The sequence below is a fragment of the Ictalurus punctatus genome, unplaced genomic scaffold (assembly GCF_001660625.3).
Source record: "Ictalurus punctatus breed USDA103 unplaced genomic scaffold, Coco_2.0 Super-Scaffold_100046, whole genome shotgun sequence".
Classification (NCBI taxonomy): domain Eukaryota; kingdom Metazoa; phylum Chordata; class Actinopteri; order Siluriformes; family Ictaluridae; genus Ictalurus; species Ictalurus punctatus.
In genome coordinates, this window is record NW_026521087.1 from 3,523,325 (window position 1) to 3,540,548 (window position 17,224).

Below are 17,224 nucleotides of genomic sequence, written 5' to 3' on the forward strand. Positions count from 1 at the left end.
TAGATGTGTTGAGGTTTCACGTTCTTTGTGCTTTATTATCATAAATATACACTTTGTTTAAACTTTTGAGTTTGGACACAAAATGTAAACATTCCTCATGAATCCAGAACATTCATTTGTTTATTATTTAGAAAGTAATAATTAAACAGGTGAATAAAATGATCAGATTAATCACTTGTAACATTTAGGATATGAATTTCTTGTATTGAGAGAGGTTTTTATTTCTACACAGATATAAATAGATTTTATTTATTTGTAGTTTTCATATTTGACTTAGTACATTACACTACATTTATTTCATCAACTATTTATCGTTTTTTTTAAAAAAAAATTTTAACTGAATGATTGTTCAAGATCAATAAAAATCTTCAAATAATCTATCAACACCATCAATACATCTCATCAGTAAATAAAAATCTACATTTATGCAGTTGATCTATTGACTGGTTTATTGAAAGTTTTACAGCTCCAGCAGGTAAAGAAGCCGTGGCTTTAATCTGATCTTCTGATTTCTAATGAGAATTAAATGACAAAATACAGAATTAAAGAATATCTTTATTTAAATTCAAAATCACGAATCATTTAAAAATATGGACTACAAGTCATTTCTACAAGTGTTCATACAGACAGAAAGACCAGAGATGAAACAGATTTAACAGGTACAGGACAATTAGGACAAGGAAAGTGAGAGAACTAGAATGATCGTTTATTTATTATTTTTAAAAAAATTACAACTGTGTTCAAGATCACAGCAAAAAGACAGTAGAGGAAACAAAGGAAAAAAAATATTTCACATTTCTTGTTTAAATTCAACAGTAAAATCACATGAACTGAAGACATTGTGACTTTTTGAAACCGGTCATCACATTTTTGAGTCAAACGGAGCAGGTAGTGATGAAGAAGCTGCCTCGAAATATCATTTCTGTTCCTCAAAGAGTAAAAAAAACAAACAAAAAAAAAAACATTAAATCCTAAATGTATGAAAAATAAACATTATGTACATTTTATGTCTAATTACAGTGAACCTGACGGAGAGTGAAGCTCACAGAGGCGAAGTGTTCACGCTACAGCAAATTTCACCGGTTGATGCTAAACTCGCTCACTTAGGAGGTGCGTTTCTCTGTCCCGTGATATTCCTAGCACTGTGTGTGAAAGCTCCTGAGATGTCCAGCATGGAGACGTGTGTGTATGTTGATGTGTACACAGTACCAATGGTCAGGATGTACTGTTGTGTCAGAGTTTCTTGTTCTCCTGAAAAACACACGTGCGCGCGCACACACACACACACAGTAGAATTGTAAAGCAAAACATTAGAATATATATCTTAATCACATCTCATAGTCCTTTTATAGAGTCTGAATCAGTTTGACTGATTAATTTTGAGTTGATTCAGAGTCGAATCACTTTCTAGTGAGAATCAAATACTCATCTCAGTCTAGTTCGTTTGGAAGTGTGCGACTCTCACTAGAAAATTATTTGACTCCGAATCGTCTCGAAACAAATCAAACCGATTCAGACTGGACAAATGGACTAATAGAAGAGAAAGAGCAACAGGAAAGAGGACAGCCTTCCTGCTGAAAGCAAACCGGATCACAACCTTACATTAGATTGTTTTCTATATTTTTATTTTAAATCAGTTGTGTTGTTTTTCTTCTTTCTGCACTCGATTGAGGAAACACAGCAATGATAAATAAATAAATTTATCTGTCCAGCTTCCTCCTCTTCATCCCCCAGAATGACGTGTGGGTGACGGATTGACGGATTTAAAAAAAGATGTCTGGGCAAACTGTGACCTCCTCGAGTTAAAAGTGAGCATCCAAGGAAATTTACTGTGTTAACTGCACTACATTCTGCAGTCACACAGGACCAGAAAAAATATGTACATCTACTGTACATGTTAACACACAAAACAAGCTTTTGAGTATTAGTTACCCTGTCTTACTGTACAAAGCACCTGCAAATAATCAAGCAAGTTCATCTATTATTTCACTTCCACTGTTCGGTCTTTTGACCAGTCTAAAAATAAAGACTAAAAAGAAACTGAGACTTAGCAAGAAGAACTAAAGATCTGTGGATGATGAAGTCTCAGTTCCACCACAGCTTCAACAGCCCTGGATCTTCTCCTTTTAAGCTTGGAGAAGGGCACGTCTTTCGGACTCTTCTTTTCCAGGGCTGCCTGCGCTGACTTCATAAGATCCTGTGTCTGCAACATGTTCATGTTCCAAGTAGCCTGGAGACGCAGAGGAGAAATCTCAGATTTCGACCGCTCTACTTTGTGTTTGTGGCCATACTGTGTGTGCATGGGTCTACCTTGAGGCTAAAAATGCTATTCATGTCTTAAGCAGATTCTTACCATGTAGTCTAGTCTCTCAGTCACACTGTGGTCTCAGAGGAGGTTGATTTTGATTCCCTGGACAGCAACGGGACTCTGGCCTGCAATCTCACCTGCTATTTCCAGAGCTCCAGCAATCATTGACTATCAGGGAACACACGACTGCAGAGATGAAGAACAGAACACACACTTGCCTTCATTTATACTAAATAATAAAGCTACATGAAAAAAAATACACGGTACAACCCAGTCACATTCTTCTGTTATCGTTCAATATCTTCCATGTGTCAGTCTAGAATTTCACCATTTTATGATCACAGAAATTAACACAAAATCAAGAAACTCCACAATATTCAGAGGAGCTTCCACTTTTTCAAAGTTACTGCAGATTTGGGCCAAAACGTGTCATGACACGTCATCACCACAACAGGCCTTCAGCACAGGTTACTCTGCTTCCTGAACAAGTGCGGACCCGGATACAAGTTACGTTCACATTCATGGGACAATTCACATTCACAGTTCCAGTGTAACCGAACTCGGACCACCTTCTACAGGTAGTCTCGGGTTCGGTACCGCAGTGCACTTCCCAGTCCACATTACGACGGTCACATTACCAACTTTTCATGCAAACTGCTCTGTGTTGGACTAAACTTCGAGTGGGAAAGCCCACTAGAAGAGCTACACTGCAGAATTTTTCTGTCTAAAAATGAACAAATTTCAGGTTTTGTAGCTCTTCTTTGATAAATGACAAGATGGTAATATCATAAAATAGTCCACTTTGTATTAAAACCAGACATCTGATGCTCACTGTGGTTTATTTAATCTTCAACAAACTGCAAATGTAAATAATTGTTCAGAGTGTGCCCTCTTGTGGTCAACTCTTTCACAGGGGCTTGTACAAGTCAGAACAATCAGCCCATTCTTATTTTCTCATCACTTACTATCTCTATATATGATCATATGGAGAAAAATAGCTTGTTTACAGATCTTGGTGTAAACATGTAAGCAAGCAATGTATGGCAAGTTAATGTTCCTCATACCTTCACCTGAAACCAGGCATCCTGTGTGCACAGACGAATATCACAGGCTGTGATTAGATCCACTCCTGCGAAAGAAGAAATCAGATCCACAAAAAAAACTGTTAGTAATTCAGTCTCCTGCAGCTAAAAGCCCCAGTAAAAGATAACTCTCTGATGGTTAAAGCTTTGCAGGAAAGTGACACCACAACTCTGGAAAGGTCCATCCATATTGTTTGCTGAGTGTATGAGATGGTACTTAACACTCCCAACAGACCTGCTCCCACACACACGCCATGCACTGCCACCACCACGGGCTTTGGACACTGCAGACACATCAAACACAAAATTCAGTTTATATATCACAATGTATTACTCTAATAGGTTATTGATTGTACAAATACTACATGCATGTAGAACCCCTACATGCTTTGTGTTTAATTTATGTAAGGAATAAACATGCGGTTATAGGAAAACAGTCAACGATCCAATGAAGTGGAGTGACCGTTACCACCCCAAGGTAGAACTGCACATTCTGAAGTGTTTTATTCCCCTTATACCACAGCAAGTTGTCAACAAGTGTATTTCTTTATTAATTAAAGAAGAACATGTCATACACATTAATCTATTTTAAAGGCTGACCGACAGTGGATCTAACAGATGCTGATAACCAAGTCGGGTAGCACCTACTAATAACCATTACTACTGAATGAAAATATAACACTCAGTGGAAAAGTTAACTTTATTACAAAAATAAACAGTACTGACCGTACCATGAAAATGTACTTCACTTTTTCTAATGAAATAAACATATATACACTAATTTTATTTATATATATATATATATATATATATATATATATATATAAAACACGCACACACACACTATGAATAAAGTAAATAAAAAGATGTACAGTATTTCACAAAAAAGTGAGAACACCCCTCACATTTTTGTAAATATTTGATTATATCTTTTCATGTGACAACACTGAAGAAATGACACTTTGCTACAATGTAAAGTAGTGAGTGTACAGCTTGTGTAACAGTGTAAATTTGCTGTCCCCTCAAAATAACTCAACACACAGCCATTAACGTCTAAACCGCTGGCAACAAAAGTGAGTACACCCCTAAGTGAAAATGTCCAAATCGGGCCCAATTAGTCATTTTCCCTCCCCGGTGTCATGTGACTTGTTAGTGTTACAAGGTCTCAGGTGTGAATGGGGAGCAGGTGTGTTAAATTTGGTGTCATCGCTCTCACACTCCCTCATACTGGTCACTGGAAGTTCGACATGGCACCTCAAGGCAAAGAACTCTCTGAAGATCTGAAAAAAGAATTGTTGCTCTACATAAAGATGGCCTAGGATATAAGAAGATTGCCAAGAACCTGACACTGAGCTGCAGCACGGTGGCCAAGACCATACAGCGGTTTAACAGGACAGGTTCCACTCAGAACAGGCCTCGCCATGGTCGACCAAAGAAGAAGTTGAGTGCACGTGCTCAGCGTCATATCCAAAGGTTGTCTTTGGGAAATAGTGCTACCAGTATTGCTGCAAAGGTTGAAGGGGTGGGGGTCAGCCTGGGCTTTGGACACTGCAGACACATCAAACACAAAATTCAGTTTATATACGACAATGTATTACTCGAATAGGTTATTGATTGTGCATATACTATATGCATGTAGAACCCCTACATGCTTTGTGTTTAATATGTATTATGTAAGGAATAAACATGCGGTTAACGAGCTTCATTTTGGTAAAATGTTAATATGATGATGAATACCGTGTTGATATTTCTGTAAAGCTGCTTTGAGACAATGTCTATTGTAAAAAGCGTTATACAAATAAAATTGAATTGAATTGAAATTGAATGATGTGTTTGACCTTATATACAGCCACAATACCAACTGTAACAGTGCTGACAGGTTTTTATATCCTGAAAGGTAACAGTGTGTCATGAGGTTTCCACTTGAGAGTGACATGTACAGTGTCCTCCACTAATATTGGCACCCTTGGTAAATATGAGCAAAGAAGAAAACCTTTTGTTCAAAAAAAATTCACAAAAATACTCTGCTCTCATGGATAAACAATTGCAAACACCACAAATTTATAAAAAAATATTTGTTAAATGAGTGTACAACAATTATTGGCACCCCAGGAATCCATGAGAAATGTATTTGAAGTATATTCCCCTTGATATTTTACTTTTTTGTACACTTGGGAAACTAGGAACAGGACATTGTTCAACCATGACTTCCTGTTTCACAGGGATAGGTAACGCATAAGCCAAATTCTCTTACTCATTCAGAACAATAAGTGAGGCCAAGATATATTCAGTGGTGCTTGAAGCTTTATGAACCCTTCAGAATTATATATATATATATATATATATATATATATATATATATATATATATATATATATATATATATATATATGAATAAAGATGACCCAAAACATCAGATTTTTACACAAGTCCTAAAAGTAGACCAAGAGATCCCAGTTAAACAAACGAGACAAAATGATAATATTTGATCACAGACAGATTGTGCACAAATGGAGGAAATTGAAGACCATCATTACCCTCCCCAGAAGATATCAACCAACAAAGATCACTCCAAGAGCAAGACAAGTAGTAGTCTGTAAGGTCATAAAGGAGCCAGGGTAACATCTATGCAACTAAAGGCCTCTCTCTCACTGTAGTGAAGGTAAGGGTTCTGTTTAGTTTGACTTACCTAGGGCTGCTCCTATCACACAAACCATTGAAGTGAATAGCATGGAGGTGGTATTTGAAGTTAACGCAGGCTGTGGAGTGATCATCAGTAAAGATCAACATTCAAACATGAAAGATTCAACATTCAAAGACGAGAAAATCATTTGTTGCCTCAGTTGGTAAATACAGTAGCAAATGTACCAGGACATAAGTTGGCTAACGTATTGGAGAGACAATCCGAGGTGTTCAAAGAAGAGTTGGGTCCACTGCTGGAGAGAGAACTCCAGAGGCTGGTGGAAGACAAGATCATTGAACCAATGCAGTTTGCAGAGTGGGCAGCTCCCATTGTTCCAGTCAGAAAACTGATCGTTCTATCCCAATTTGTAGGGATTATAAATTCGCAGTAAATCCAGCTCTAGTGTTGAGCAGTATCCAATTCCCAAGGTAGAAGATTTATTTGCTCAGTCGGCAGGAGGAAAAATTCTCCAAACTGGACATGACCCATGCGCATCAGAAGATAATGCTGCACAAAAATTCCAATAAGTACGTTACAATCAACATGCACAAGGGATTATGTACTTACAACAGGCCACCATTTGGAGTTGCTTCAAGTCCAGCGATCTTCCAGCGCACAATAGAACGGATTCTGCAAGACATCGCATGCGTCACAGTTTATCTGGATGACATTTTAGTCTCAGGGGCTAATGAACATCTGCAGAACTTGGATGAGGTACTGAGTAGGATAGAAAAGAGTGGACTGAGACAAAGAAGGAGCAAGTGCGAGTTCATGGGAGAAGTAGAGGTATTTTTAGGTCACAAAATTAATGCCACAGGATTACAGTCGAAAGACAGGTCCTATACTATGCTTGAGGAAGCTGGCATTGTAGCCGTGAAATCAACTAACGTTATGCTCCATGTAATGTTTGCGATATCCAGTTATTTGTTAAACGCTAACACATTGCAGTGTTATAAACTACCTCCTAATGTTCCACCATGCATCTCCATTCAGCCCGTGTCCTGTCAGCTAAATGTAGCCTCATGTCACTAACAATTATTCACATGTTCATGCTTTTAATAAATCTTTTTATCCTGACACCGTATCAGTGAATTTAAACTAATGCTTGCATTCAGAGTATAAGGGGTGTGTGTGCGTTTAGGAGTGCACCTTAGCACTTATTAGTCATGGTCAGACAGTGTTTGAACTAAAATATCCCTCTCTCTCTCTGCCAGTATCAGCCAGAGGAGGATGTCCTCCAGGAGTTTTTAATTTTATAATTTTTTTTAATTCTCTCTCTTTTTTTTAAATAAAAACCACACCACTGTACTGAGCATCGTGTACTTTTGGTGGTATCGGTACCAACGACTAGATTTTTGGTATCGTGACATCCCTAATATGTAAGGAAATAGGATCAACTCTGCATACAGGGAAGCTTTGTTTTATGGGGGACTCGCGTAGTGGTTCCACATCCGCGGCGTGCGGCTCTTCTAAGACATCTACACGAAACCCATCCGGGAATTACCAGGATGAAAGGCCTGGTGCGTAGCTATATGTGGTTGCCACACTTGGATGCAGAGGTGGAAGCATTGGTCAAATCGTGTGCAGTCTGTCAGGAAAACAGAAACGCTCCGGCAAACGCGCCACTGCATGCGTGAGAGTTACCAGAGCAACCATGGAGAAGGATTCACATTGATTACGGTGCACCGTGGATGGGTAGAATGTTCTTGATCGTGGTAGAGGCATTCTCAAAATGGATAGAGGCTTATCTGTTAATCAAGTCTACATCCACAGTTACCATTCAGTGCTTAAGACAAACCTTTAGCCAACACAGGATACCAGAAGTAGTGATGTCAGACCATAGCAGTTTTTTTGTTTTGTTTTTTACCAGTGCTGAATTCCAAGAGTTTATGGAAAGAAACGGAATCAAACACAAGCACAGCACCCTACCATGCATCTTCCAGGCGTCTGGCTGAAAGGGCCGTTCAAACATTCAAAACCCTGTGGAAAGAGAGTGCTGGAGAGTCCGTTGAAAAAGCTAGGCAGAGTGCTGTTCAGTTACCGAACGACGCCACCGTCGACCACTGGCAAATCAGCCGCTAAACTGCTGTGTGGAAGGAAACTGGTCTACACAGGGTCTCATTGAGACAAAAACAATTGAGACAAAAATGGTACCATGACCAACATGGAAAGGAAAGATATCTCGTGGTGGGTGACCCAGTGTATACTAGGAACTTCAGCTCTGGACCTACTTTTATTCCAGGAACAGTTCAGAAAAAGACTGGTCCTGTATGGTGCACAGTAGCATTGGGAAGTGGGCAGGTATTGCACTGACATACTGATCAGGTGAGAGATGGGCACAATGCAACATCAATAGCACCAGAGTTGTTGGACACTTCACAGCCAGATGTTGACATTCCAGTGCCTTCCACAAATGACTCAGGTTCTTCATTCTCTGAGGAAAGTCACAAACAAAAACTGGGAGGAACTTCTGAAGTGGCTATGTCAGAAACTTTCCTTGTAATGGAAAACCCTGAGTTGAGAAGATCTACATGTACTAAATCTCCAAGCTATCTGAAAGATTATAATTCATGTAGTGGTGAGTTCCCCAAACGCAGGGCAAGAATGAACCCAGGAACTGAACTGAATCTCAAGAGAAAGTGGGGCATGCAATAAGACAATGGCCCAAAACAAAGAATGGTTAAAGAACAATAAAGTTATTGGTTTGGAATGGCCAAAACTGATGTCCAAGCCCATGTGCAGGACTAATCAACAGTTACTGGAAATGATTAGTTGCAGTTATTGCTGCACAAGGGGGTCAGACCAGATACTGAAGGCAGAAGGTTCACATACTTTTGCCACTCCCAGATATGTAATATTGGATTATTTTCTGCAATAAATAAATGACCAAGTATAATATGTGTCACGTTTGTTTAAATGGGTTCTCATTGAGTAGTTTTAGGACTTGTCTGAAAATCTTGTGTATATTTATGTAGAAATATAGAAAACTCTAAAGGGTTCACAAACTTTCAAGCACCACTGTAGCTGTGATTGTGCAGCAAAAGGTTGTTGAGCTTCACAAAGTGGGAAGTGTCTATAAGAAAATAGCACAAGCATCGAAAATGCTCATTTTCATCATCAGGGCAATAATTAAGAAGTTCCAGTCAACTGGAAATGTTATGAATCAACCTGGAATTGGACGCGTGTCTGTATCGTCTCAACACACTGAAGAGGACGGTTTGAGTGGACAAAACATCTCCAAGGATCACAGCTGGAGAATTGCAGAAGTTAGTTGTGTCTTGGGGTCAGAAAGTCTCCAAAACTACAATCTGAAGTCACCGACATCACCACAAGCTGTTTGGAAGGGATTCAAGAAAAAGGCCTCTACTATCATCCAAAAACACACTCAGGTGTCTTCAGTTGGCCAGACACTACTGGAACTTCAGATGGGATCGGGTTCTATGGTCAGATGAAACCAAAATAGAGCTTTTTGGTAATAAACACCAGAGGTGGTTTTGAAGCACACAGAGAGGTAGCCATATGGAAAAGTACCTCATGCCCACAGTTAAATATGGTGGTGGATCTTTAATGTTTTGGGAATGTTTTTTTGCCAGAGGACCTGGACATTTCGTTAGGATACATGGCATCATGGACTCTACCAAATATCAACAGATATTAAATAAAAACCTGACTGCCTCTGCCAGAAAGATTAAAATGGGCCGTGGTTGGATCTTCCAGCAGGACAGTGATCCAAAACATACATCAAAATCAACACAAAAATGCTTTATTGACCACAAAATCATCAAGTCATTTAACACTAATGATCAGTATTAAAAATATTAACATGGATATCTGAGTCTGATAATAAAATTAACTTCTATTTACAGTCAAATTTTGTAGTGTTTAGGACATTTAACACCCTTCCGTCCAAAAGAAACCAAAAGGGGGTACAAACTTTTACACTCCACTGTATTTGGTTGAAATTGCGCTTATAGAACAACTGAACAGCAACGTTTCCATACAGGTTTTAGTGAAATGTTTAACAATAGCAACTTGACTTGAAATGGATGATGTTTCATTAGGGTGGCCTGTGCCCAAATCCTGCACGACTGCGTATCTAGGTACACTACACACGGTCTGAACGAATGGAGTGTCTACCGCACCTAGTGCACTAGAGATAGACATTCCATACAAGGTGATTTGGGACGGAGCCAGTGCACAGAAACCGTTTCCCTGCGAGAGGCGCAGGTGGAGCTGGAGCTGTGTGACTGATTTGTACACCTGTGACTACAGAACTACCTCAAGTCTCCACACAGAGAGCTGTTCAAGAGAAAAACACTCCTAAAAACAAATCACTGCGCCAGCGAGACATCAACCCTTTAACTAGACGTTCATCCCAATTCCACACAAATACCGCGGAACTATTTAGGGCTGAGAGACAGTTCAAAAAGCACTGAAAATAAAGTGTTAGTAACGAGGACACGTTGCTGGTCACGCGCGGTGTAGACGCGCTGATACAGAGTGTAGCGCGAGTAAGATCTGTAATGTCTAATTCAAACATTATGATCAAAAGTAAAATAATGTCTAAAGACACCGAGGAACAGAAACCACAAGGTGCAGTGAAAGTGAGTTTTTATTATTCATTTAGGACTGGAGTTTAATTCTGTGCTTTTTGTGCATCCATAAAAAATAATGCTATCTATCTAACTATTTATAAATGTTTATATATATTTATCTTATTTAGTTAGTTTACATTTATATTATATAAGTACTTATGCATTATTTTTTTATGGATTCACAAAAAGCACCGAATTAAACTACAGTCCTAAATTATATATATATATATATATATATATATATAGTGTGTGTGTGTATTGGGTTCTTTTCTGTTCTGGACAAACATCTGTGTAAAGTTTTAGTCTGAATTTATATTTGTAACACTCAGTTTGTGGATTTTATTTTAAATAAAAAAAAAGGCACTGAAAGTTTGCCCCGCCCCCATCAGATTAATCGAAAAAAATAATCAACCAATTAATCGATTGTGAAAATAATCGTTAGTTGCAGCTCTAATAATAAGCTGCATCATGAAATTGATTTTTTAACAAAAAAAAATCTTGATTATTTTCAAAAATAGAGTTGTCTTTGAGAAGAAGAATGGAGTGTAATATAGTGCGAATAATAAAAATTATATTTCATTTCTATTTGTTTACAGAAGACTTCAGCAATAAAAGCAGCATTTTGCTGTAGTTGTTAAGGGGCAGTTTACACCACAACGTTTTCAAATAAAAACCGAAAACTTCTGATGCGGTTTGGTTGTTCGTTTCCATGACGACGGCGTTTCGGGGTCTGAAAACTTTGGAAAACGGGTTTCAAAGGGCAAGTTTTTGAAAACGATGCCGTTATCATCTCCGGTAAATCGTGTAAATTATTATCCAGAAAAACCACAGCTCCTCCGTTTACTTGTATTTGTTTACAGCGCGGTCTTTCCCTCATCAATATGGCGGACATGTTGACGTGAATGCTTACGTGCGCATGCGCGTAGTATTTCTTTACAAAGTCACCTCGCCAGCTACACACACACATTTTTGTCCTTTTTGTGTTTATTTCTTGAGAAATAGAAGCTCGTCCAATATAAACCCAACTTCACCCCAGTTTATACATTACAAACATTACAGAAATTTAAAGTTATTTTAGCTGCTAAATGACTTAGCTACTTTTACACTTACTGTTGTTTATTTTAGTTGCTATAAGCAGGGAGCAAACAATGGATTTTAGGATAAAGTAAGGTTATACTTAAATAGTGCCGCTAAAACAGAATAACAAATCTCTCCCCATGAGTTACATAGTGCACTACATAGGGTGTAGACCGTCATTATTTCATCCCTAATGTAGTGCACTTAAACCGGAAATGACATCAATTTTGGATTCGGCCACACAGCTTCCGTTTAACTTACCTCGGGTTTAAAACAGAACGGAGTTTTAATTCCTCAAACACAGACAAAATAACCAGCTTTTATGTTTAAACTGGATCAAATCTAACTGTAAAACTGTCAGAAATAATTTAATCTGGAGATGATTAGTTCGGTGTAATAACTCAACTGCTCAGGAGATACCCGCTGCAGCTTTTTCTTCTTCTGTGATTTCTACTGGTCGGAGACGCAGCTGTTAGGCGCGTTACCGCCACCGCGTGGACTGGAGGATATAGTTCCAGGTTGGAGGAAGTCTATCCTAACAAACTTACACCAATAATTTCCACTCATGGTTTTATTAGATCCTATTTATTATTCCAGTGGAGTTTATGACTTCTTCATGAATGCCAGCAGTGAGTCGTTCACTGTTTCTTACCCAGATATACTGAGTGAAATACTGAGTCACCACAACCTCAATCTCTAAATGTTTAACAGCAAACAGCGTTCAATTCTGGTGACTTTGGGAGTATTTATTTATTTATCTGATCATATAATGAAACAAACATTAACATAAGCATGTGCTGCACAACATTTCATTAGTTTAATTTTACATTTTAATTTACTGTAAAGCGCTTTGCTAAATTTTGCTACGTAAACTTTTTTAGGTATTAAAACTGGTTACTGTTTGGTTGATGACAAACTCCATATTTTTATACCTTGGAGCTCTGTGTTACCATGGTAATTTATAAACAATTACTAACAACATTACCTTCATCAATGCAAGTTTACATTTTATTTGATACTTGGCCATTGTTACGTCCTCAGTTGTATTTCTGTTTGTACTATGTTCCATTCGTGTGTCTATGTCGGGGGAGGGATGGGTGTCTTGTCTCCTCCTCTTTTAAGCCCAGTCCACTGCAATGTGCCATTGGACGATCACATCTCGTACACAGATACAGAGTGTAGCGCGAGTAAGATCAGTAATGTCTAATTCAAACATTATGATCAAAAGTAAACAAGTAAAATAATGTCTAAAGACAATGAGCTAAATGTCTAAAGACAATGTATATATAATGTCTAAAGCCAAAGCTCCTCCGTTTACTTGTATTTGTTTACAGCGTGGTCTTTCCCTCATCAATATGGCGGACATGTTGACATGAATGCTTACGTGCGCATGCGCGTAGTATGTCTTTACAACGTGAACTCGCCAGCTACACACACACATTTTTGTCCTTTTTGTGTTTATTTCTTGAGAAATCGAAGAGAGAAGCTCGAATGTTAAGTGAATGTCCAATATAAACCCAACTTTACCTCGGTTTATCAGTTTATACATTAAAAACATTACAGAAATATAAAGTTATTTTAGCTGCTAAATTACTTAGCCACTTTTACACTCACTGTTGTTTATTTTAGTTGCTATAAGCAGGGAGCAAACAATGGATTTTAGGATAAAGTAAGGTTATAAATAGTGCCGCTAAAACAGAATTACAAATCTCTCCTCATGAGTTAAATAGTGCACTAGATAGGGTGTAGACCGTCATTATTTCATCCCTAATGTAGTGCACTTAAACCGGAAATGACATCGATTTGGGATTCAGCCACACAGCTTCCGTTTAACTTACCTCGGGTTTAAAAACAGAACGTTTTATTTTTAATTCCTCAAACACAGACAAAATAACCAGCTTTTATGTTTAAACCGGATCTAACTGTAAAACTGTCAGAAATTATTTAATTTGGAGATGATTAGTTCGGTGTAATAACTCAACTGCTCGGGAGATACCCGCTGCAGCTTTTTCTTCTTCTGTGATTTCTACTGGTCGGAGACGCAGCTGTTAGGCGCGTTACCGCCACCGCGTGGACTGGAGGATATAGTTCCTGGTTGGAGGAAGCCTAACCTAACAAATTTACACCAATAATTTCCACTCATGGTTTTATTAGACCTATTTATTATTCCAGTGGAGTTTATGACCTCTTCATGAATGCCAGCAGTGAGTCGTTCACTGTGTCTTACCCAGATATACTGAGTGAAATACTGAGTCACCACAACCTCAATCTCTAAATGTTTAACAGCACCAAAGCTTTCAATTCTGGTGACTTTGGGAGTATTTATTTATTTATATGATCATATAATGTAACAAAAATTAACATAAGCATGTGCTGCACAACATTTCATTAGTTTAATTTTACATTTGAATTTACTGTAAAGCGCTTTGCTAAATTTTACTACGTAAACTTTTATAGGTATTAAAACTGGTTACTGTTTGGTTGATGACAAACTCCATATTTTTATACCTTGGAGCTCTGTGTTACCATGGTAATTTATGAACAATTACTAACAACATTAACTTCATCGATGCAAGTTTACATTATATTTGATACTTGACCATTGTTATGTCCTCAGTTTTATTTCTATTTGTACTATGTTCCATTTGTGTGTCTATGTCAGGGGAGGGATGGGTGTCTTGTCTCCTCCTCTTTTAAGCCCAGTCCACTGCAATGCATCATGTTCCGGCTTGCCATTGGACGATCACATCTTGTACGTGCCTGCTCCCGCCTCGTGCTTTGGGATGAGTTGGCTGTACATTTCCGGACGTGTACTTAAGCCTCGTCAGTCTCCATCCCCGGGGCAGATCGGTGCCGTTGCTTTGTACAGCAGATATTTGGTTATGTGTGTTGATTTCTCCTGTGTATGACCTTCTGCCTGTTCTTGACTTTGTTTCTGCTCTGCCCCTTTAAGTTCAATGATACAGCTCCCAAACTGCTGGAAATGTGGGACGGGTTCTAACTCTTCACCAAGACTGCTTTATCCTGGAGAAGAGGTTTGAGGTGAGACTCCTGTCATACGCCAGTCCTGGTGAGTTTATTATAGTTAATGCTGTAAGAGAGAGAAGAACATCAGTGTAAACACACATCAGCATAAACACACACACACACACACACACACACATACTTTATTCAGTATGATACAGTAGAGTAAAGAGACAGTTAGTCAGTAACTCACTGTAGTGTCTCCAGGTTACAGTGTGGATCCTTCAGTAGATCAGAGAGCAGCTTCTCTCCTGATTCTCCTGGATTATTACCATTCAGATTCAGTTCTCTCAGGTGTGATGAGGAGTTTGACCTCGGAGCAGAAGCCAGAGCAGCACAGCCTTCATCTGTAATACTGCAGTTCCACATCCTGCAAGAAAGAAAACCTTCTCACACTTAACACACTCAGTTTTAGCTCTGAAAACATCAACTACACAAAATCTTTATATACACAACATTTACTCTCATCTCACACACACAACAATGACAATATCACATCACTACAATTACAATCACCACAGAGGGAAACTGTGTGTGTGTGTGTGTGTGTGTGTGTACGTACCTCAGTATCTCCAGTGTGAGTGTGTACTGTATGTGAGTGCATGTGTGAGCGTGTGTGCGTGTTTGTGTCTGTGTGAGTGAGTGTGTGTGTGTGTGTGTACCTCAGTATCTCCAGTGTGTGTGTGTGTGTGTGTGTGTGTGTGTGTGTGTGTGTACCTCAGTATCTCCAGTGTACAGTGTGTGTTTGTGTGTGTGTGTGTGTGTACCTCAGTATCTCCAGTGTACAGTGTGTGTGTGTGTGTGTGTGTACCTCAGTTTCTCCAGTGTACAGTGTGTGTGTGTGTGTGTGTGTGTGTGTGTACCTCAGTATCTCCAGTGTGTGTGTGTGTGTGTGTGTGTGTGTGTGTGTGTGTGTGTGAGTGTGTGTGTATGTGTGAGTGTGAGTGTGAGTGTGTACCTCAGTGTCTCCAGGGTACAGTGTGTGTGTGTGTGTGTGTACCTCAGTATCTCCAGTGTACAGTATGTGTGTGTGTGTGTGTGTGTGTGAGAGAGTGTGTGTGTACCTCAGTATCTCCAGTGTACAGTGTGAGTGAGTGTGTGTGTGTGTGTGTACCTCAGTGTCTCCAGTGTACAGTGTGGATTCTCCAGTCCAGCAGAGAGCAGCTTCACTCCTGAATCCTGCAGGTTATTGTGAGTCAGGTTCAGTTCTCTCAGTCTGGAGGAGTTTGATCTGAGAACTGAGGACAGAACTCTACAGCTTTCCTCTGTCAGATCACACACACACAGCCTGGAAGAGAAATGATGAAATATCAGAACACTGATCTCACACACACACACAGCCATAACACACTTACTCTTTACCATGTAACAGAAATGTGAGTGTGTTTCTCTCACACACACAAATCAGAGGACAGGACACCACATCAGCATTATTATTATTATTATAATTATTATTATTATTATTGAAATGAAAACAGAAGGGTTTTCGTTTGAATAATTGAAACCATTTTTAAGGGAAATACATGTAAAAAAAAGTGTGTGTGTGAGAGAGTGCGTGTGTGTGTGTATATGTGTGTGTGTGTGTGTGTGTGTACCTCAGTATCTCCAATGTACAGTGTGTCTCTCTCTGTGTGTGTGTGTGTGTGTGTGTGTGTGTGTACCTCAGTATCTCCAGTGTACAGTGTGTGTGTGTGTGTGTGTGTGTGTGTGTGTGTACCTCAATATCTCCAGTGTGTGTGTGTGTGTGTGTGTGTGTGTGTGTGTGTGTGTGAGAGAGTGTGTGTGTACCTCAGTATCTCCAGTGTACAGTGTGTGTGTGTGTGTGTGTGTGTGTGTGAGAGAGTGTGTGTGTACCTCAGTATCTACAGTGTGTGTGTGTGTGTGTGTGTGTGTGTGTGTGTGTGTGTGTGTGTGTGTGTACCTCAGTATCTCCAGTGTACAGTGTGGATTCTCCAGTCCAGCAGAGAGCAGCTTCACTCCTGAATCCTGCAGGTTATTGTCACTCAGGTTCAGTTCTCTCAGTCTGGAGGAGTTTGATCTGAGAACTGAGGACAGAACTCTACAGCTTTCCTCTGTCAGTTTACACACACACAGACTGGAAGAGAAATGATGAAGTATCAGAACACTGACCTCAAACACACACACAGCCATAACACACTTACTCTTTACCATGTAACAGAAATGTGAGTGTGTTTCTCTCACACACACACAAATCAGACGACGGGACACCACATCAGCATTATTATTATTATTATTATTACTATTATTATTATTATTATTATTATTATAGAAATGAAAACAGAAGGGTTTTTGTTTGAATAATTGAAACCATTTTAAGGGAAGCACATGTAAAAAAAAAAGTCTGTGTGTGTGAAAGTCTGTGTGTGTGAGAGAGTGTGTGTGTGAGAGTGTGTGTGTGTGTGTGTGCGAGTGAGAGAGTGTGTGTGAGTGAGAG

General features: G+C 39.1%; 1 protein-coding gene and 1 long non-coding RNA gene across 4 annotated transcripts in view; both read right to left on the reverse strand.

Moving 5' to 3' along the window:
- The window catches only part of LOC128630122 (NACHT, LRR and PYD domains-containing protein 12), a 462,144-nt gene that overhangs the window by 78,418 nt on the left and 366,502 nt on the right, over positions 1-17,224 (reverse strand). Inside the window, exons 10-13 of one of the 2 annotated variants that reach the window (XM_053678692.1) lie at positions 16,691-16,864; positions 15,884-16,057; positions 14,963-15,139; positions 12,736-14,836 (exon numbers count right to left, since the gene is read on the reverse strand). In XM_053678692.1, the coding sequence (XP_053534667.1) occupies positions 14,800-14,836; positions 14,963-15,139; positions 15,884-16,057; positions 16,691-16,864 (562 nt within the window). In that variant the 3' untranslated portion in view covers positions 12,736-14,799. Of the gene's footprint in view, positions 1-12,735; positions 14,837-14,962; positions 15,140-15,883; positions 16,058-16,690; positions 16,865-17,224 lie in introns of those variants that run through there. The other variant, XM_053678693.1, reaches the window with a different exon arrangement.
- On the reverse strand, positions 543-10,839 carry LOC108261513 (uncharacterized). 2 transcript variants are annotated; one of them, XR_008394574.1, is made up of 5 exons: positions 6,641-10,839; positions 3,626-3,674; positions 3,373-3,437; positions 2,354-2,494; positions 543-2,230 (listed from the first exon to the last, which is right to left on the reverse strand). It is a non-coding gene; the product is annotated as an uncharacterized LOC108261513 (long non-coding RNA). The 2 variants fall into 2 exon arrangements; XR_008394573.1 differs by lacking the exons at positions 3,626-3,674; positions 6,641-10,839 and having other exon boundaries at positions 3,373-3,619.